This window comes from Culex quinquefasciatus, chromosome 1, assembly GCF_015732765.1.
Source record: "Culex quinquefasciatus strain JHB chromosome 1, VPISU_Cqui_1.0_pri_paternal, whole genome shotgun sequence".
Taxonomy (NCBI): domain Eukaryota; kingdom Metazoa; phylum Arthropoda; class Insecta; order Diptera; family Culicidae; genus Culex; species Culex quinquefasciatus.
This window is the reverse complement of record NC_051861.1, coordinates 91,562,051-91,584,604: the sequence shown is the minus strand read 5'-3', so window position 1 is coordinate 91,584,604 and position 22,554 is coordinate 91,562,051. Positions and strand designations below refer to the sequence as shown.

The window sequence follows — 22,554 nt, the reverse complement described above, 5'->3', positions numbered from 1 at the left end:
TTACGACGCCCCATGTCAGACGGTGAACACGTGGCAGAGCGTACACTCAAGTTTTGGCTCAGAAACATTCTTTAAAGTAATAAAATTATAATTATTGATGTTCCTATAACAATTTGAACTATTCTAAATAACGTAACATGATGATTTTGTAATAATAATGCAATCGATGCCTATCCACGTGTTCACCGTCTGACATGGGGCGTCGTAATTTTCACCTAGCCGTCATAGCATACTAAGGACAATGCGTACATTTGAAGGGTGGATCGTTGAATCTGGAGGCACCGGACGTCGATCCAATGCGCACCTTGGGGACAGAATGGACAACCCTAATTCCTTCTGGAATTTGTTCGTTGGACCATCCCCTACACACCTGGCTTTATTCCGAGTGAATCCATGTTGTCCCCTGACCTGTAGGATCGATTGAACGAAAAGCATAAAAATCCCATAGTAATTTCCATGTAAATTTCAACTCGCTGGGGACAGGCCAATTTTCAACCAAATGGGCTGATATTTGGCATGAGAGTCCCTATGGGTATCCTCTACTAGGGGAACCTCGGTTTGCCTGATTCTGAGAACTTTTGGTTTTGGATGAAACACCCTAGTGTGTATGTGTGTGTGTGTATGTGTGTGTGTGTATGTGTGTGTGTATGTGTGTGTGTATGTGTGTGTGTATGTGTGTGTGTATGTGTGTGTGTATGTGTGTGTGTATGTATGTATGTGACCAAAATTCTCACTGAGTTTTCTCAGCACTGGCTGAACCGATTTTGATCGAACCAGTTGCATTCGACTTGGTTTAGGGTTCCATACATCGCTATTGAATTGTTTGAAGTTTCGATAAGTAGTTCAAAAGTTATGTATAAAAATGTATTTCACAAATATCCGGATCTCACTTAAATGCACGTAAACTATATCCGGATCCATCATCCGACCCATCGTTGGTTAGGTCATTGAAAGGCCTTTCCAATGAGTCCAAAACATTGAAGATCTAGCAACCCTGTCTCGAGTTATGACCACTTAAGTGATATTTATGTACAATTTTGAAGCCGGATCTCACTTAAATGTACGTAAACTATGTCCGGATCCATCATCCGACCCATCGTTGGTTAGGCAATTGAAAGGCCTTTCCGATGAGTCCAAAACATTGAAGATCTGGCAACCCTGTCTCGAGTTATTACCACATAAGTTATATCTGTGTTTTTTTCTGGATCTAAAAAAGCTGAAATGTGTGTCCAAACCACTCATATTACCCATTTTTGGTAAAAAGTGGGGAAGGCATCAACCACATAGGTGGATTAGGTTAGTTTATTTCTAAAAATCATTTCTCAAAATCTTGAAAATGGATATTCCCCATTTTTGATATATTACGTAAAATATCCGGAAAATCATAGAAAAATATTGTCAGTTGTGAACTAGCGTGGTTTACGGATGTATAAAAAGGACAAAAGTGTTTAATTTCTAACGCATCAGCCGGAAATTTCAAGCACTATAGTTCCAGAAGATAACCTGAAAATTTGTGCTTATTTGGTTAAGGTTTAGCTGGGTGCTGAATAGTGGTTCGCAAAACGGCCTCAATTTGAAACTGTCAGAGTGGAACCAATTTACTGTTCGCCAAATGTAGAGAGTATTGTTATCGATCATAAAAAATTGTTTTTTTAGCCAAAATGAAAAATGTGTGGCTTTTGAGGACCCGAATTTGTAGTTGAGAATTCTTAAGTAATTTGAAGGTGAGATCGTCATTTTTTTTAAATTATAAAGAAAGTAGTTTATAGAGTTGATGCGGTTGTATCGATGCAGAAGCTGTCTTTAATGTTTGGTTCCTTTTAAAAACATACTGGTTTAGTGAAAATATTCTTTGTTTGTTGGATCAGCTTCGCTAGAACTAGCGATGTTTATTTGCTGGGCCAGAAAGAGCTGCAGGATTCCAAAATCAGCCAAGGAATTTGCGGCAGTGCTGACACCAGGGTTGCCAGGTTGCCTGATAAATATGGGAATGCCAGATTTTTCAAGTGTCAGCCAGAATAAAGATTCATCTCCTCTGTGCCAGATATTGACAGATTTTTTACTGTATGACCTTTTTGAACAACTTTTTGATTAAAATGAATGAAATTTATTGAAAATCGAAAAATTTAGAATGTGTTTTTCGAAAAGAAAATGGCAATTCATCATTTTTTATGGCCATAAAATCGGTCAAACAATCTGAATTCTACAAACTTTTTAAATAATCCATATATTCCTATCCCTTCACAATTCAAAACTGTTAGATTTTTGTCTGCCAGATTTTTCCAGATTTTTTATCGATACTTTGCAAGATTTTTAAAATTTTGGCCTGATAACCCTGGCTGCAGCAGTTTTTCGTCACCCGTAAAAATTAAAAACCTCTTCTAACCGATCGAAACTTGAAAACATACACAATTTTCCAGCAAAAAATGTCAAATACTAGACAAAATAAAACACATGCTAATGATTATAAAACAGCTAATTTATCAGTAAGAAAAAAGTCATGCTTGTGCTTGAACAGCCTCCTACTTTGTAGTACTTTGTAGATGTAAACAAAGTGGGATCATTCGAAAATCACGTAATGCATTCTCTCTATTCATCACCCAGATGTTTAGTTGCTCCAGTTTTGATCTGAAGTTGGAATGGGATTTTGAAAATTAGAGCTTATTTGGTTAATGTTTGATCTGAAGTTAGACTGGGATTTCAATCAATTGAATTGATTTATTTTTAAATTTTTAACTCTTCTTCTAGATTTTTTTTCTTAACCCGGTATGTTTCGTTCCAGAGATATCGATTTTTAAAGTTTTGAGTTTTTTTCCCCCATAGAGATTTCTTAATGGGTTTGATCCGGGGAACAACTTTGTAGAACATCGCAAAGCGCTAGGATTTGATCTAGAAAAGATGCAGGTTAATTTTTTGAGCATGTTATGACATTTTGCTGAAAAAAGTAAACTCCATAAAACTCTTTTTGGGATCGATTCCTAGCGCTTTGCGATGTTCTACAAAATTGTTCTGTGGTTCAATACCTATAAGAAAGCAACGAATATGCATTTTTTCTAAGAACATGAAAAAAGTTACAATTCTCCATAGTAAACTGAATAAAGTACCATAATAACTTCCGATCAACACTGGAGCAACTAAACATTAATCATAAAATTTTCATGATAGCTTCTGATGTCATAGTACTTTAAAATTCCGGTTGATGCGCTCGAAATTAAACACATTTTTTCATATATCCGTGACTCACGCTACTGTGAGCTCTTTGATCCCAAGACCTTGTAATTGGCAAACTAAGCTTTCATTTGAACTGTCTAAGTTTACTTCATATTAATGGAAAGTACATTCGAGACAATGGAGGTATCCGTTATGGAATTGCTGTTTCACTTCATCAAAAGGATTTATTATTCGATGCAATCGTAACAAAAATAAAATTGATTGAATTAAAATGGCTTATTACTTCGACACAATACATTCCCTTCAAATGTCTGGGACATAAATTTTCAACTCTATCACCTTAAACCTAAATAAATGATAAATCCGTGCCATATTTATTGATAGCCAATTTCGTTTTCCCACTCCCCCTCTCCAGATCCGCGAAACATACGGCATCCAGCGCTCGGAAGTGACGTTCAAAACCATCGACGAAATCAATCAAAATCCTTCGCTTCTGCCGAACATTACACTGGGCGTCGAAATCCGCGACTCGTGCTGGTACGCCCCGGTGGCCCTCCAGCAGAGCATCGAACTCATCCGGGACTCGATATCCCCACCGTCCGGATCTACGGTGGCCACTCCGAGGAAAGATCTCAAAAGCAACGGTACGATGAACATTCGAAACAACTTGCTACCGGACGACACCTGTTTGGCCGTCAACCAAAACATAACCTCAAAGTATGGGAAACCCGTCAGCAAGTACCGGTCAACGTTGATTGGGGTCATCGGACCGGGGTCCAGTTCGGTGGCACTACAGGTACTGATGCAATCACCTTAAAAAAAGATAAACAAATAAACACCCTTTTTCGAACGTTTTAACCTTCGCCGCAACAGGTCCAGAATCTGCTTCAGCTGTTTGCCATCCCCCAGATCGGTTACTCCACCACCTCGAAAGATCTCTCCGATAAGGCACGGTACAGCAGCTTTATGCGGGTTGTTCCGTCCGATTACTACCAGGCCCAGGTGATGGTCGACCTGGTGCGCCAGTTCAACTGGACCTACGTGTCGGCCATTAACACCGACGGTAAGAGCTATTTTACGAGTTTTTATTATTTTATTTTAAGGGGGTGTTTTTCATTTCAACTCTTTGTTTCCAATTTTGGCGCCATTTCTGCGCGGTTATGATTTTTTGGCGGGGTGGGAAATTGAAAGCCATTAAGTATTAACGTCGAGTATGCAGTTTCGTCTAATTTAATATAACCCCTTCTCTCGCGTTTTGCAGAAAATTATGGCCAATCGGGAATTCAGGCGTTCCGCGAGTTGGCGGAAAAGTATGGCGTTTGTATAGCGAGGGAAGATTCGGTAAGTTGTTTTTAAATATTTTGCATCGATTTTGGTATAAGTTCATTCAAATATAACGTAATGCAATTTTTGCCATGTTCGGGTACACCCGCCGTCACTTAACACATTTTTCAAAATAAAATTTTACTGAAATGGCTGCAATAAGGTCGTTAACCCTCTTGACAGTAAGTCGTCGTTGTCGTGCTATTTTGTCGCACGTGCATTATGGATCAAATTGAGTTCGCCATTTATTGTAGCTCAAAATATCACACCTTTTTACCTTCACAGATCCCCAAATTCGATTTCAATCCTGAGATATTTAATAACAACTGAAAAAACTCCGTGTTTTGTTTTCACTTTTCATGTAAGAGAAGATTCAATTTGTGCTATCATGACACACTCTGAAAATGGTTGAAAGTGCGACAACTGGCCAAAGGGATTTCATGTCAGAACGCGTTTGACACACGTACATGCCCGACTACCGTAAAAATTGTAATTATAACTCGGACTCCTGCAACAAAATTCAACCAATTTTCGAGATAATGCGGAGAATCTTGTTTGTTATTGTTAACATTGCGTGCTCTAATCGTTGTGTATTTAAGGCCAAACATGAAAACACGCTTTTCTCGTAACGTCAAAAAGCGACGCGTGACAAGATAGCACGACAGCGTCTAAGTGTCTTACATAATACTAACTAAGCGTTTTGAATTTTTTGGTAACGTTACTTTCAGTTTTTTATGTAAAAATATAAATAAACAAAATATCTTTAGATCGTCTTTTATTTGACAATTTAAATAAAAATTACAATCTCAAATCAGAAATTTGAACTGAGTTTGTGAACAAAGAGTGTATCCTGCTCACTTCTAATGTGTGACGTGAGCAGGATATACTCTTTGTTTACAAGCTAGAGCTTTTTGCCTTCCTTACCTTACTGAGGAAAGGCTATAAAATCACTCGAAAAATGAACTTTTTCATTAGACCTCCTAGACCTACCTTCATTTGTACACAAAAAAAAGTTGAATTTTGGAATGTTGAAAATTTAGTAGGTTGAATATTACCTCTTTTTTGAGTAATATTACATAAAAAATGTGTAAGAATGTGAACCTGATGAATATACATCAAAAACTGATGAAAATTCATCATTTTCTGGGGTAAAATTAATCTTTTTTTTGCCACAAAATCTGTCATCATTTCCTGATGAATATTACCATCATTTTTTTTTCTGTGTACATATCGACTCAAAATCACCAGCTGAGCAAATGTCTGTGTGTTTGGCTGTATGTAGACTGGCTGAGCCGATTTTGATTTTCATTCGATTCGTCTTGGGCCCAGCCCGGGAGCATGTTGACAGCTGAGCGTACCCCGTTTTGAGGGCCCAGTGGGCCTAAGATGGCGGCCTTTGATATTATCTAGCCAAACTTTTGAAAATGGTGAATATTTAAAATAAATATAGTTTTTGTCTTGTTTTGGTTGCATTCTGGAATCATTTTCTTTAAAAACTTGTTTAGAGATACGCCACGTTCAAATATTAGTCTAGAACAGTTGAAATGGTGGTGGTTAATTTATTTCAGGCAGCTTTAACAATATTTGTCATTCGCTGCCTAAACAGTTGAAATGAGTGTGCCGCAAAAGCCGTCACGAAAACAAAGTTTCCTATGCAAATTTTGAGTGGCGTATTTGTTTGGCGGATTCCGACGAGGCCCACTTGCCATCTGACGGTGAATACGCGCAACTAACGAAAACTGTCATCTTAGGGTCCGGTTGATTGGGCCCCTTAAGTCCCCATTGAAATTTACAAGATTTAGTAAAGCACATCAAAAGTTATGCTTAAAAAACTGCTGCATATAAATTTCTCAATTTGCAAAATGTGTGGTTTTTGCATGAAAACCTGCCATATTATCGATAATTAACGAATTGGGCTGTGCCGTTTAGTTCAATTCTGGCATAATAATATAAACGGACCATCGAACGGACCAAAAACGTTGTTAAACTATGCGTTACGTTTTTCAAATTTGTCGATTTCTCTGGAACGACGCAAATTTTTTGCAATCTTTTAAAAGCAATTTTTAGGTTTTATTCAGAGCTACAATGCCTAAACCTTGAAGAGGACATTCCTCAGTGTCGATTAGAATATGAATGTATGACAAAAGGTCGGAAGACATAAGGTCGAATGGACAAAAGGTCGAATGACAAATGGTCGAATGGACAAATGGTCAAATGGACAAAAGGTCGAAAGTAGACAAAAGGTCGATTTTATTCTTTTTTTACAAAAAAAAAAAAAAACTTTTAAAGGGATCCTAAACGCAACAATACCATCTTCAGGGGTGACATTGGGTCTGAGGGGGGGAGGGGGGAGATTTGGTCATACAAAAAAGCAGAAATTTGTATGACCCAATGTCACCCCCCAGACCCAATGTCACCCCTGATGACGGTATTGAAAAACAAATTTTAAAAAGGTGTTTTGAAGGGACCATCCATAAATCACGTGGACACTTTTTTGGAAACCTCAAACCCCCCCCACCCCTTCGTGGACAGTTTTACATACAAAAAAAATGTATGGAGTGTGGATAATCGCCATAAGGTCCTAAGGTGTCCACGTGGTTTAAGGATGGCCCCTGAACGGTTCTTATTAATTTTACTTCTATGTTCAATAAAACACATTTTCTAAGGAACTAGTATGACCATCAAGGATAGAAAACTTACAAAAATAATAAAAAAAGCAAGATTAGGGGAACAGCATCTAATTCCACCGTGCCTCTAATGTTGCCATTTCAGCAGTTTGACGTTCAGTTACAGCTCATAAAAAGCGTTTTCAACTGGAATCAAGTGATAAATAGCCTAATAGCATGTTAGCAAGCAAGTTTCTATCTACAGCTTTACAAAATAATAGTGGAAATAAGCAAATTTGATGAAGTGAGGAGCGAGTGCTTAACCTGGGTGCTGAATAGTGGTTCGTAAAAGGGCCTCAATTTGGAACTGTCAAAGTGGAACCAATTTACTGTTCGCCAAAAGTAGAAAGTATTGTCATCGATCATTAAAAGTAGTTTTTTGCCAGAATAAAAATTTGTGGCTTTTGAGGACATGGAGTTAAAGTCAAGAAATTTTGAGAAAGTTGAAGTCGGGATAGTCATTTTTATAATTATGAATTGAAATTGTTTATGGAGTCGATGCGTTCCATCCAGAAGCTGTCCTAATTGTTTGATTTCGTTTGAAAACCTACTGGTTTAGAAAATCTTGAAAATCTTCTCTGTTTTTTGGATCAGCTTCGCTATGTTTTTTCGCTGGACCAGGAAAAGCTGCAGGATTCCAAAATCAGCCAGGGAATTTATCTGCGACATCGCAGAATGACACTCTCGCCGCAGTTCTTCGTCACCCGTAAAAAAAGAAAAACCTCTCCTAATCGATTGAAACTTGAAAACATTCACAATTTTCCAACAAAAAAAGTCAAAAACAAGATAAAATAAAGCCACTGACACTGATTATAAAACAGCTCATTTACCAGTAAGAAAAAAAGTCATGCTTGAGCTTGAACAGCCTCCTACTTTGTAGATGTAAACAAAGTGGAATCATTCGAAAATCACGTTACGTATTCTCTCTATTCATCACCCAGTGCTCAACCTGCCAAACATACGAAAATTTCCCCCAATGCTCTTTTTTTAACTTTTCATGTTTGAAAGAAAGGAAAAAATTCAATAAAACATTCCGACCGTATTTTTTACAAACAAAATAAATACCTACAATTTTTTTTTTAAAGTATCTCTTTTTGAAAAAGAACAGCTCATGTTTGAAAGAATGAAAAAACTCATAGAAAAAATTTGGGATTTGGGGTGACATTGGGTCTCGGGGATGAGCAGCATTTTTGTATGACCCTATCTCACCCCCTAGATAAAATGTTACCTTTGATGACGGTTTGTAATCATTATAATATGTTTAATTTTTTTCACATTCGATCTTTTTCCTGTATTAGGTTGCTCTAGGTCTTTGCGGATCATTGCCACACTCTGAAACAAAATCCTGCATTGTTACAAAAACAATCCACTGAATTTCCCATAAAGTTGCAAATCGTTTTTTAACATTTCAAGAATTGGAGCTTGATTCATGTGTAAAAAAACAGCACTTAACTCCCTTGCATGAATTGTTTGAAGTCAGTGAGTTAAAAACAGAACTTAAGTACTTAACAAATGTTCTCCATCCCGCAGATTCTCAGCAACGCCGAAGACGAGTCCTTCTCGGACGTGCTGCGGAACATCCAGCAGGACCCGAACGCCAACGTGGTGGTGTGCTTTTGCGAGGGCATGACCGTGCGGGGCTTGCTGCGAGCGCTCGAACGACTCAACCTGACGGACCGCTTCCTGCTGATCGGCAGCGACGGCTGGGCGGACCGTGCCGACGTGGTCCAAAACTACGAACGGCAGGCGCTCGGTTCGATGTCCATCCGGATCCACAGCCCGTACGTAAAGTCCTTCGACAAGTACTACTTCTCGCTGAACCCGTTCACCAACAAACGCAACCCGTGGTTTCAGGAATTTTGGGAGGTTGGTCCTTTTTTGCATTGTCCTTCGTTAATTGAATAACGGTCCGTTTTTGGGGCCCTTTGTACTTCCCTTTGTATGAAAACATTGTCTTTTTATCTCTGGTGGGTTGTGGTGGGGTGGGCGATGGAATCTTTTGTTTCGAACGCCACATTCTCTGTGGCTTACCTTAGTCCATTCATCTTCCCATGAAAATCCGCCCAATTTTAGTGTGCCATTTTGGTCTAAAACAAGTAACAAAAAACGATTATTTTAATCGCTTATGCTCTCGTGAAGGGCACGTTGACGTCTAACTCAGCTGATGACGGTGTCGTCAGACGGTTGATTTTCTAATGTTACTTTTCCTGTTTCCGGAACTCCATCCTGGCTCGTGCGGCTCTAATAAATATGTTTCTAGGGGGACAAAGATGGATGGGTTTGGCTTTTGTCACAGAGACTGATAAGCTGATGAAATTTTCGGAAAAGTTGTTATCGGTAGATGAAGGTTGATCCACTGTTGAATTTTAAATCTAGCAGCAGTATGTTGGAAGTGTATTAGTGACTTTGACTTTAAATTACATCGCGAAGAGTTTGGTGGGAACGCATTTGTTCGATTTGTTTGTTTCTCAAATTGCAAAGTTGAATTTGATACATTACAAAACAATTCAAAGCTGTGGGATAGCTTCGTCTTATTTATTTTCTTTTCTATATGCCAATTCCAAACTAAATTGTTATTGGCAAGTTGTGTATTTCTAAAAGCCAAAGCACGATATAATAAATCATTAAACAAATTCCACCAGACCAAATTCAACTGCCGTCTACCAACCAACGAAGCTGATCTGGACAAGCACCAGCAACAACGACCGGAAGGGGTCCACGTCGAGGAGAAACCGTTTTGTACAGGTGAGATTATCACATTGTTCTACCGTTTTAAACTATTTGTCATGGGGCTTTGGAACAGCAAACATATGTACATTGTATTTTTTGTTCATTGTTCGTGTCGTAACATATATTTCTAAACTGTTAAGGCCTTTTCACTAAACTGTATAAAATATTCCCCATTTCCCCCCTCTCAAGAGACAGAGAGAGATGCCATTGAGTTGAATTCCTGGCTCGAGATTGCTTCAAATGAGAGAACTCGTATTCACCGGGCAAACGAACGGATTCCGGTGGCAAGCACTGAAAAGGATGCTCGAAAGTTTTATCCCATCCTGGGAACAGAATACTCTGACTCTCTGATACACATCGAGTCCGTTCGTGGCCACAAAGCCAGCCAGCCAACCCGCCAGGGTGGATAATGCCGTGCGGCCACATCAACAGCCGCAAGGCAAGGAATGTCGGTTCCTGCGGAATGTAGCCCCCGCTTCCACTCTTGGGCTAGCCAACGCAATGTAACGATTCATTCATGAATGTTGAACGTATCAGAGGATTCTCTGGGAAATGATTTAAAGAAGGTGTTTCGGTGCTGTCGTCATCAACTTCATCAAACAAACAAAACAACGGCATTTATTTCCGATATTGATGACTTAATAAAAACCTATTTTTATATCAATATTTTTTAACAAAGTTGTGAATTTTCCAAAACCGTATGTTTTTAGAAAAAAAAAGCTAAGTCACAACCCTATGTCTTCTGAAAAAATCTATGAAATGGTTTCGAACCCCCTCTTTGAAATTGTTTTAAAATAAGCAGAAAGCAGGGGATAGGGGAAAAACTTGAAAAAATGCCCTTTTATCCTTTGTAATAAAATATTTTTCAGTCTGTTCTCTTATTAACTCTTTGATGATTTTGAAAAATTTAATATCTGGAGCAACACGAGAGAAGGGCACATAAGTTTTTTGACTGTCTGATCTGTTTTGCTTATTCACAGACTAACCACTCTAATTCTTTCATAAACCTCGAAGTTATAATCAATAGGCAATCAAACGTCAAACCAAAGTTCTTCTACTCGAATGTAGGTGGCGAATCGAGTTTTTAGCTTTGGTTTTGGGGGCCTATAGGCCCCCAAAACCAAAGCTAAAAACTCGATTCGCCACCTACATCCGAGTAGGAGAACTTTAGTGCAAGGTTACGTTTACGTTTTTGCGCGATAAGTGCAAAGGCGAGTGAAAACTATTTTAATGCTTTTTAAAAGAAAATTGATCTTTTGGAATAAAATAAAGTTAACAGGTGGTAAGAAATAAAAAGTTCTATCGATTGACTTTTTGATTTTTTTGCTAAGTTGCCTTTTTCATTGAAAATTCTGAGATCCGGATTGAAAACGCGAGAATGAGGTTAGATTTCAAATTTTGAAAATCATTCCAATTACCATTTTTCAAGCAGAGCTTTGCCTTTATGATAGAAGTGACTTTAAAAAATATTTGTTCACTTGAATAATCTACATTCTAAATTGATTAGTTAGGTTTTGGTTGATTAAAACATTCCCTTATTTTGAATCAGATAATGAACAGGTTAAATCGGCCATCACAAAAATATTTTCGTTTATATCAATTAAGCTATTTATTTCTTACCTGAAAATTGTATAATTTGCTATTAATGTTGATTTTATGATGAAATAAAACAATTTTAAATTGCAAACCAACTTACGCGCTGTAGGTTATAATGAAAACATCACCTCAAGTTTCAGCGCCCTCTAGTGGGGCGTAATTATGACGTTTGACTGCCTATAGCTTGTCTCCCCAGCTACCTTTTAAAAGCACGGTTTTTGTTAAATGGTTAGGGGGAGAGGGGGTAATATGCACCCCCTAGGGGAAAACTGTGATTTCTCAAACATTACAGCATAACTTTGGAATAATTTTGTTCGATGTTCTAAAACAACTTTTATTCTTCGTCATCCATGTGAAAAAAGTTTAAAAAAACTCAAAATTGTTCGAAAATATCAAATTTCTAAAAACATTTTTGATTCATTTCAAACAACCATGCGGGGCAATATGCACCGCAACTTTGGGGCAAAATGCACTACAACAACGGGGCAAAATGCACCACAACATGGGGCAAAATGTACCGGGTAAAAGCAGTTTTCACTAGTCACCACTAGATGACACCGCTGTTTTTACAAAGGAGCTTCACAGCGGTGCATTTTGACCCGACCACGCTTTTGCTGAAAATTTAACTAAAAATGCATTTTTTGATATATTTGGACTCATCTATCTACAGAATAATGAAGATTATGGCAAAAACTATATACCTCAACACTTACAGTATCAATAAATGCTTTTTATACTGTCCAAAAATCATAATGAAAGTTCAATGAAAATTAGATGAAAACTCAACATTTTAAAGTTTTGCAAATAACTTGAGCTGTTTTTATACTGCGATGCTCAAATTTGTCCAGCATGGTTTAGCAATGTTAAGCTTCCAATTTCTATGATTTTTTCCCGGAAAATTTCTTCCAAATACCGAGAAAAGCAGGGAGTGCATTTTGCCCCGGGGTTGCATATTACCCCCTCTCCCCCTACTTGTTGTTTCGGAATTTGCAAAACAGTTCATGCTATCAAAATGCCTATGCGCCCTTTTCAAATGTTGCTCCAGATATGTTCATGAATTCATCGATATTTTTATTTATTTTTTCAGTATTGTTCTCATGTAAGGGTCATTCCACCTGAAGTGTGCAAGAAAAAATGCAAATTTAAAAATTACCATCTCCGATTCTGCTCAAATTTGGCAGAGCTGTTGAGACTATCAAAACATGCAAAAATCCCGAATTTCATCCAAATCGGACCATCCCTCCATTTTTGTACCCTCCCAAAAAATCGACTTTTTGGCGATTTTTGAGCGAAACCCCTATCTCCAAACGACGATAACTCTGGAACCACAAATCTTAGAGGGTCGATCTTAGACTCAATTTTGAAGGAAATTGGACGTAGAATCCGTTTCCGCGATCAAAATTTAGATTAAAATATGTTTTCTAACTGTATTGTGCAATTGAAAACTTTAAATGGCCGTATCTCAAAACAGCCCTAATTATTTTTTAAATTTGACCTCACCATCGTATTCCCCGTCCGATTTTACATAAGAATCACTTATCGACAGAAAGGAATATTTTTCGTTCCAGAGATATCGAATTTTAAAATTTTTAGTTTTTGAGATTACCTACATTAGCTTCATTCGCGGCCGTGGCTGACTGGTTACGGTGTTCGCTTTGTAAGCGAATGGTCCTGGGTTCGATTTCGATTCCCATCTGCTCCCAACGAGAAAGTATAGGAAATATAAATCTTGAAACTCTGAACATGTACGAAAAATTAAAGTCGCTCGAGTCGGGGTTCGATCCCCCGTCCTTTGGATTGGTAAGCAAAAATGCTAACCACTAGGCCATCGCGACTTGGTGAGCTATGACTGGAATTAGGAATACTGTTACCACCATCAACTATATACGCGCTGGATCCTTGTCCATTTGACAAGGGTTCGGAAGTTCTAAATAACGTTTGAATCCGATTGGTCCAAACGTTCTTCAGGGCGGGGCTTGTCGACAAAGCTGAAGTACCTCGCGCTCGGCTAGCCAGCGTAGAAATGGGTCACCGAAGCTCGGCAGAGCTAACACCTTCCAAATGCCTATGCGAGTTATTTGCATGTATAGAATGAGAGCTAAAAATACATGGAAACAACTCAATTTGTAAGAAGCGACCGCGTGGTCCCGTTTGGTTGGTTGCACACACACACACACACACACACCTACATTAGCTTCATTCGCCGCATATGCTAGAAGCACTCAGAAGCGCTGTTCAATAACTGCTACCTGGTTATTTATTGAATTAAGATTTCATCCCAAATAATCATTAGCAAATAAGGCAAAAATGTAATGTACACCACTGTAGGAAACTGCTGTATACGGCGAATTTGTGTGCTAGCCCACAGTACAAAGCAAGAACGACACGCAATACAGGGCAGAATGGAATTCCCGCAGAGCTAGCAGGAAATTGTAATTGATCTTGTAACTTAAGAAAAAGTGTACGATACATTATCGTGTTAAAAATTATGAATTAATATGAATAAAACTCTCGTGAAGCAAGATTAAGGAGGAGGATTTCTGGAAAGTATAAAACTGGAAAAAGGTAAGAAAATCACAACGATTAATCTGATTTATTATCTAGTTGTGTTATTATTCAGTTGTGTTCATTTCGACACCGTCCGAACAATAATCTTTTTTTTTGTTTGTCAATCATTTCGAAATCTTGGAAGACGATACAGCTGTTATCCACATGTATCAGAAGTATATGGTATTGCTTTTGAAATTAAATGTACCAGAATTGAAAAAAAAAAATCATCAATTATTCTGATGAAACACATTATAAAAATCGGTTTAATATGATCAATCTTTCAAACCCTAAGGCAGAATTTGGGGTTTTTGCTGAATGGCACTATTTCGCTACCGCACATGGCAAAAGCTCTAGAACCCATGAGAATTATTTCATCTACTACAGCCAGCTCTACATTTGTTCTCGTTTCAAATAAAAGAAGAAATAAAAGAAATAATTTGAGAAAGTGGGAAGAAATTAGAAAAAATATGAAAATAATAGAATAATGATAAATTTTCGAAAATTGTACTGTAAAAACTCTGTAGCATTTGCAAATAAATATAAAAAGTTCAAATTTTACTTATTATGGTTCAATGACACTGAGATCAGGAAAAATAGTGTATTAAAAATTACCCAATAAATATTCCTTAAACAAAAAATAGATTGTTCAAGGTATTGATTATCTCAAAATCGTATAAAATTGAAAAAATAATTCATCTTACAGAACACCAGGTAGTTATTATTGATCAGCACGACTGAGTGCTTCTAGCAGATGCGGCGAGTGTAGATATTATAGGTAATTTCAAATACTTAAAACTTTAAAATTCGATATCTCTGGAACGAAAAATATTCCTTTCTGTCGATAAGTGATTCTTATGTAAAATTGGACGGGGAATACGATGGTGAGGTCAAATTTAAAAAAAATAAATAGGGGAGCAATTCTCTGAGTTTTCGGTCATTCGATTTTTTTTTGTATTTTTTAATCCGGCTGAAACTTTTTTGGTGCCTTCGGTATGCCCAAAGAAGCCAATTTGCATCATTAGTTTGTCCATATAATTTTCCATACAAATTTGGCAGCTGTCCATACAAAAATGATATGTGAAAATTCAAAAATCTGTATCTTTTGAAGGAATTTTTTGATCGAGTTGGTGTCTTCGACAAAGTTGTAGGATATGGACTACACTGAAAAAAATGATACACGGTAAAAAAATTTTGGTGATTTTTAGTTTAACTTTTTGTCACTAAAACTTGATTTGCAAAAAAACACTATTTTTAATTTTTTTTATTTTTTGGTATGTTTTAGAGCATCGATTCTCAACCTTCTTCTAGGCTGGTACCCCCTCCCATGTAAATCAAGTAGGCCCGGTACCCCCGTTGAGAATCGCTGTTTTAGAGGACATAAAATGCCAACTTTTCAGAAATTTCCAGAATGGGCAAAAAATCTTTGACCGAGTTATGATTTTTTGAATCAATACTGATTTTTTCAAAAAATCGAAATATCGGTCGCAAAAATTTTCAACTTCATTTTTCGATGTAAAATCGAATTTGCAATAAAAAAGTACTTTGGTGAATTTTTGATAAAGTGCACCGTTTTCAAGTTATAGCTATTTTTAGGTAACTTTTTTGAAAATAGTCGCAGTTTTTCATTTTTTTAAATTAGTGCCCATGTTTGCCCACCTTTGATAAAAATATTTTTGAAAACTGAGAAAATTCTCTATATTTTGCTTTATTGAACTTTGTTGATGCGACCCATAGTTGCTGAGATATTGCTATGCAAAGGCTAAAAAACAGGAAAATTGAAGTTTTCTTAATCTCACCATAACAACCCACCATTTTCTAATGTCGATATCTCAGCAACTATAGGTCCGATTTACAATGTTACAACATGAAACATTCGTAAAATTTTCCGATCTATTCGAAAAAAATATTTTTAAAAATTTAAAATCAAGACTAACATTTTAAACGGGCCAAACATTCAATATTACGCCCATTTGAAATGTTAGTCTTGATTTTAAATTTTTGAAAATATTTTTTTCGAATAGATCGGAAAATTTCACGAATGTTTCATGTTGTAACATTGTAAATCGGACCTATAGTTGCTGAGATATCGACATTAGAAAATGTTGGGTTGTTTGGGTGAACAGAAAACATCAATTTCCTGTTTTTTAGCTTTTATGCAATATCTCAGCAACTATAGTCGCATCAACAAAGTTCAATAAAGCAAAATACAGAGAATTTCTCAGCTTTCAAAATATTTTTCAAAATGAGCAAACATGGGCTATATAAAAAATGAAAACTGCGACAATTTTCAAAAAGTTACCTAAAATGGCTATAACTTGAAAACGTGCACTTAATCAAAAATTCACTAAAGTACACGATTGCAAATTCGATTTTATCGAAAAATGAAGTTGAAAATTTTGCGACCGATATTTCGATTTTGAAAAATCGTATTATTCAAAAATCATAACTCGGTCAAAGTTTTGCCCATTCTGAAATTTCTGAAAAGTTGGCAATAATCTCTAAAACATATCAAAAAATAAAAAAATTAAAAATAGTGTTTTTTTGCAAATCAAGTTTTAGTGACAAAAGTTAAACTAAAAATCACCAAAAACCGTGTATCATTTTTTTCAGTGTAGTCCATATCCATACCTACAACTTTGTCGAGACACCAACTCGATCAAAAATTCCTTCAAGATACAGATTTTTGAATTTTCACATATCATTTTGTATGAACAGCTGCCAAATTTGTATGGAAAATTATATGGACAAACTAATGATGCAAAATGGCTTCTTTGGGCATACCGAAGGCACCAAAAAAGTTTCAGCCGGATTAAAAAATACAAAAATTAAAATTAAAGAAAAAATACCGATTCCGTAGAGAACTGCTCAGGGCTGTTTTGAGATACGGCCATTTAAAGTTTTCAATTGCGCAATACAGGTAGAAAGCATATTTTAATCTAAATTTTGATCGCGGAAATGGATTCTACGTCCAATTTCCTTCAAAATTGAGTCTAAGACCGACCCTCTAAGATTTGTGGTTCCAGAGTTATCGTCGTTTGGAGATAGGGGTTTCGCTCAAAAATCGCCAAAAAGTCGATTTTTTGAGAGGGTACAAAAATGGAGGGGGTGGTCCAATTTGGATGAAATTCGGGATTTTTGCATGTTTTGATAATCTTAACAGCTCTGCCAAATTTGAGCAGAATCGGAGATGGTAATTTTCAAATGGTGTTTCGCTTCAGGTGGAATGACCCGTAATTAGCTTTTGGGGTCGAAGAATAAGTAATCCGTATTTAATTTTCAATAGGGCAAAACTTTAGATGTAAACAAGCAGTCTATCCCACTCTCACTCAGTGTTAACTGTCACTAGAGCAAGTGGGATCGACTGTTTGTTTACATCTAAGGTTTCGCCCTTTTGAAATGTTAATACGGAGTTTCTGATAACCTTGTGGAAATTGTGATTGAAGAATTGAGTTTTTGTTATTGTTATCCGAATTAATTTTTGACCAGAGCAATTCTGTGAAACCTCGGTTAAATATATGTTTGTTTTGCTTTGATGAAACTTTGTGTGTATTTCTAGAGTTTTATTTTGGTTAGGTCCTATAAACATATGAAATGCAATAGCTATTGTGTTTCATATGTTTATAGGATCTAATCACAAAAAATCTGGATTTTTTCTATGATCGAATAAGACATTTTGCATTATTAGTTCCTTCATACAAGACCCCGTACAAGCAGGCTATTGAATATTAGAATATGTATCTTGAGCACGGATTGTCTGATCAATTTGGTTTAGTTTGCCTAGACTCCTCTGAAAAATAGTAACACTCGAAATAAAAATTGCATTGCTAATATTTTCCGAAGGAACGGATAATTTAATGATAATTTCATTTTTTTGGCATTGAAAATTAGAAGCATATTTGCCGAGCTATCGTCATTTAAAAAAATGACGCTATTTTGAATTTTAATTGGATTTATAAAAAACTTTGTTTTCCTGTTTTCTTTTAACCTAGAGGCAACCATTGGTCTTTAAAGTAAATTTGTAGAACATTTTTTAAAATTTTCGGAACAAAAACATTTCAAGAAATAGTCAAGTTTGATCAGGACTTCTACAGGTGAAAAATCACGTGGTTAACAAAGTAGTAATTTTAAGTGACTATAACTTGGTAATAGTGCATTCAAATATCAAATTTTGTGTAGAGTAGGGAAGAGCGGGGAGACTTGATCCCCGGGGACACTTGATCCCAAGCCTGTATCTCATCAGCATGTGGGTAAAACAATTAACTTTGTTCTAGAAAGTTGTGCGAAATCAACTAAAACTCATTGTAGAAAACAAAGAAGAAAAAAAATAAAAAATGTTTAGATTGAGTTACACACATTTTTCTAAAACGAGTTGCAAAAAACTTCCAAGTGATCTTTTTTTCTTTTTTTTTTTATATGAATAGAAAACACTAAAAAATTATTCAAAAAACTATTTTTTATGTATGAGTAGTTTAATAAACTTATCAACTCCAAAACCCTTACGCATTTGATGTTAAATTTATCGTCATACTATTTTTACAATCGAACGAAACGAAGTTGACTTTATAGCTGTCGGCCACCATTGCTAGTACCAACCACTAGTGTCTTCCTTTTATCTACAAGGACTTCGCCGCCCTGGGCTCCTAAGTGTATGAAAGTATGGCACGGAGCGACGGCGCCGAATACCCATATTTACACAAAGAATTTTAGAGCGCCCGCCGCGGGATTCGAACCGGCGACCTCTGGATTATGAGTCCAGTGCGTGGTCCGATTGATCCACACGGGCGGGACGGTCAATTGTTTAAAAAGTGCGTTTAGGGAGACTTGATCCCTGCATTTTTACAGTCACTGGAACCAGCTTCAAGATTAAATAATTGGGCTGGGTTTTCATACATTGTTTCCTTTAGTATAGTTGTACACAACTTACTGCAGTTTTAACCTTTTTTCAAAATTTTTGTAAACAAAAATTTCCAGCTTTTGTAAACATGCTTAATTTTGGTCTAAAAAATAATATTTTAAGTTTTTAAATATTTTACATACTAAACTTGTTATATTTTGAACACAAACGTACAGGTTTTATGTGAAATTGCTGTAACTTATAGAAAATTAAAAGTTTGGATGAATAAAAACATTTTGCTTAAGATTTCTTCAAAATATTGAAAGGGGGATCAAGTTACCCCTAACATTTTTAAATATCCGGTTTAAAATATTTTATTAAAACGCTTGGCATGATTCGAAGAGTTCATCTGATAAAATACCCTTATTAGCCAAACATAGATGAATGTTTAAGCTTTCAATTTATGCAAAAAGTTTATAGTTTTGTGACAAATTGACAGAGTTATGCAAGAGTTATGTGCGATACAAAAAAAGGGGATCAAGTCTCCCCACTCTCCCCTACTTGTTGACTGAAAAAATAATTTTTCAAATAAAAATAAATCGCACAAGTCACCTTTTCTCTACGTTTCTTTTTTTAATTTCGCTTACTGTTTCAAAAGGTCCTATGTACATAGGAAACCCATGGCGCATTAAGAGTTTTGAAAAAGTAATCTAGAATTATGATTTATTAGAAAAACTGGCACTCTACGAAAAATCAATACTTTTTTAGCAAAACATCATGTTTTTGTGTTGTATCATTGCAGATGACTCGTCTTGAACATATTGAAAACTTGAAACTTTAATTAACAAAAGTTATAAATACTTAAAAGTATTTAAATTTTGTTAAATCCTTTTACTTATACCAAATAACTTTATGTTAATTAAACTCAATAATTATGCCAATTTTTTTTTGGGAAATTGACATACAATTTAACAATTTTAGCCGAATAACAAACAACAAAAAATTTAATTTCTGGAAAACGGTAGAAATAAGGTTTCTAATGAAACTCAGCTTTTTGCTTCATTTAAACGTGTGCAAATGTGTCCAAATCCAGATAAATTTAAACAAAAATAAACGAAGAGTAGTTTTTCAGAGAACCGCCCTTTGGCCTCCTCGTCCCCCTAGCGGAAAGATGGCAGAATCCGTTACATCAACACTTTGCTCTGGCAACCAATTTGTATGGACCAGACACGAACCACTGAGAGAGAGAGAGTGCAAGCCCCTTATACTTTGTACGGAATCAACAGCACAGAACCAAAGCCAACTCCAGTCCGGGGTTCCGGGGACCAAAGGCACCGTCGTTGACGCTTCCCGTCCATGATTTTTTTTCTCCATCGTGACACATGCAAGATGAGAGGAGAGGGTTTTGCTTTATTTTTTGTTTGAGATTTCGAAACTCTTTTCAGGGCGGCATGGGACGGCGAGTGAAAATGAAAGGACTCGTTGGATGGGATGAATTATTTCAATCTTATAACGCCGACGGCCATTTAATTGATATTTATGTTGATGAAGAGAATGTGGGCTCCTGACAGCGTGAATAAAGAAGTGACTTTGGGCTCAAATCTGGTGGTTGAGATCCGTGGATGAAAGCAGATTTTCACAACTTGTTTACAATTTAAAATACTATGCAGTGGTACCTTGAAAAGCGATCCACTTCAAAGTTATTCACACCTGAAAAGTGAAATCTTGAATATGGTTCAGAGGTGTGTCAATCCAGAACTCAACCTTGAAGAGTTTACGGAATAAAATAAGAACAGATGAGGTCAGATGATTTTATTCAAGATTAAAGTAAAATCTGCAGCATTTTAGTAGAAAAACGCTATTTCGGGATTCTTTTTCCATTTCGGTTGTTCTAGAATTCAGAAATCGGTGCATTAAACCATTGAAATAATTTGATCATTGTTTCTTTTTTGTGATCAATGAGAACTCAGAGTTTGACATTTTAACAAAATTTCTGATAACCCTTCAAAACACATAAACACCTACGGGAAGAGGCGGTATAGATTTAATGAAGTCTATTTTAGTCACAATATTCAATTAGAATGAGTCTATTTTAATCACCAACATTCGAAAATCATGTTTGTTATACTTTCAATTATGAATGTAATCATTTATTCATTTCTCTTGGTTTGTTGTTCCATCGCGAAAATTCACTTTCGCTTATCACTTTTCACGTCATGATCAAAAATATTTTTTGGCTTACATTCCACGCAAAACAAAACTATCATATTTTCTCTGATGTTTTTCTTCTCACTTGTACAAGGCACCGAGAAACTATCCGAGCGCTACAAGCAGGAGCCCAAGATGAGCTTCGTCATCAAGGCAATCTACACGATGGCGTACGCCCTGCATGCCCTTCAGCAGGACGCCTGCGGCCGCAACTCTGTCGGCATCTGTCCAGCCATGTTCCCCTTCAACGGGACGCAGTTTTTCGTAAGTTCCCCTTTTTGCATAAAAGTAAAATTTACCTGTAATTTTAATTGAATTTATATTAATTTTAGTTCAAAATTTACATTTAAAGTAAACTCAATTCAAAAAATTTGGCTGAAAATTAGTTTTTTTGTAACATGGTGTAAAATACCAACTTTGGTTTTGTATAAACCGGAAAATTGGAAAAGTTAACTCATAACTCGTTTTTTTGTACGTTCCCCTTTCATCTTTCGCTTTAGAATTACCTGATGAACGTTTCCTTCACCTACGAGCCCGGTGACATTGTGGAGTTTGACAATAGGGGCGATCCGCCCGGAAGGTAAGAGGCCAATAGATTCAACGCAACAAAAAAAGTGCAACATGTTAAGAAACTTTTTATCGCCTTGACAAAAAAAATCATAAACCAACGGGTTTTGTGTGTGGAAAAGCTTTTGTTTTCCCCCAGAAAATGGCGGTTCTAAAGTTCTTTCGCCTTTCTTCTCGAATGGAGCCCGTTTTATAAGCTGACTGCAGTTTTGCCACGAAAATTCAAATATTGTGCTCCCCGCCCGGAATATGCCAGTCCAAGCTTCTCGACAAAGACGTGAGGGTTGTGATTTCCTGTGGCATATTACTGTGGAAATACTTGAAAATAAAAAAAAAAACAGGCTTCGTTCCTGCACATGGTTGGAAAGCAGGAGTGCAAATAAACGAACTGAACAAATCGAATGTATCCGGATTTGTTGAGACTTTTGGGGTTTTGCATTTTCGCGGTACTTTTCTAGTAGAAAGGAATTTGGAATCGGTTTACTTTTGTCTAATTTCAAATGAAACAACTCATTTTAATTCATTTAATTTGGAAAAAATCATTTGAACTTTTTTTAATTTTAAGTTTTTTATCACATGATTAATATTTTAATTTCCAGAAAACAAATTGTCATACAAATTGTCCTAAATTCTAGCTCTTCTGGGTAATTCTCTACCAACTCACACGAAATCGGGAAAAGTTACCCCGAACCCTCTTCGATATGCGTGAAACTTTGTCTTAACATTCCAACGCCCAAGGCTCCAAAAAAGTTGGAACGGTAACTTCAACTCAATGGTTCTCGGGCATAACTCAACCAATCAAGATGATTCTTCTTTCCAGTGATTTGTTAGGATGTCTAGATGATTCTAGAACTTTGCAGAACTTAATTTGATCAAACCTGTAATTTTTGCGATCAAAAATATCGTTCC

General features: G+C 36.4%; 1 protein-coding gene across 1 annotated transcript in view; it reads left to right on the top strand.

Moving 5' to 3' along the window:
- Window positions 1-22,554, top strand: part of LOC6040454 (metabotropic glutamate receptor 1) — a 72,015-nt gene that overhangs the window by 23,773 nt on the left and 25,688 nt on the right. Inside the window, exons 2-8 of the mRNA XM_038255028.1 lie at window positions 3,587-3,967; window positions 4,045-4,234; window positions 4,433-4,512; window positions 8,691-9,026; window positions 9,803-9,905; window positions 21,173-21,342; window positions 21,579-21,658. Of these exons, the coding sequence (XP_038110956.1) occupies window positions 3,587-3,967; window positions 4,045-4,234; window positions 4,433-4,512; window positions 8,691-9,026; window positions 9,803-9,905; window positions 21,173-21,342; window positions 21,579-21,658 (1,340 nt within the window). The remainder of the gene's footprint in view (window positions 1-3,586; window positions 3,968-4,044; window positions 4,235-4,432; window positions 4,513-8,690; window positions 9,027-9,802; window positions 9,906-21,172; window positions 21,343-21,578; window positions 21,659-22,554) is intronic.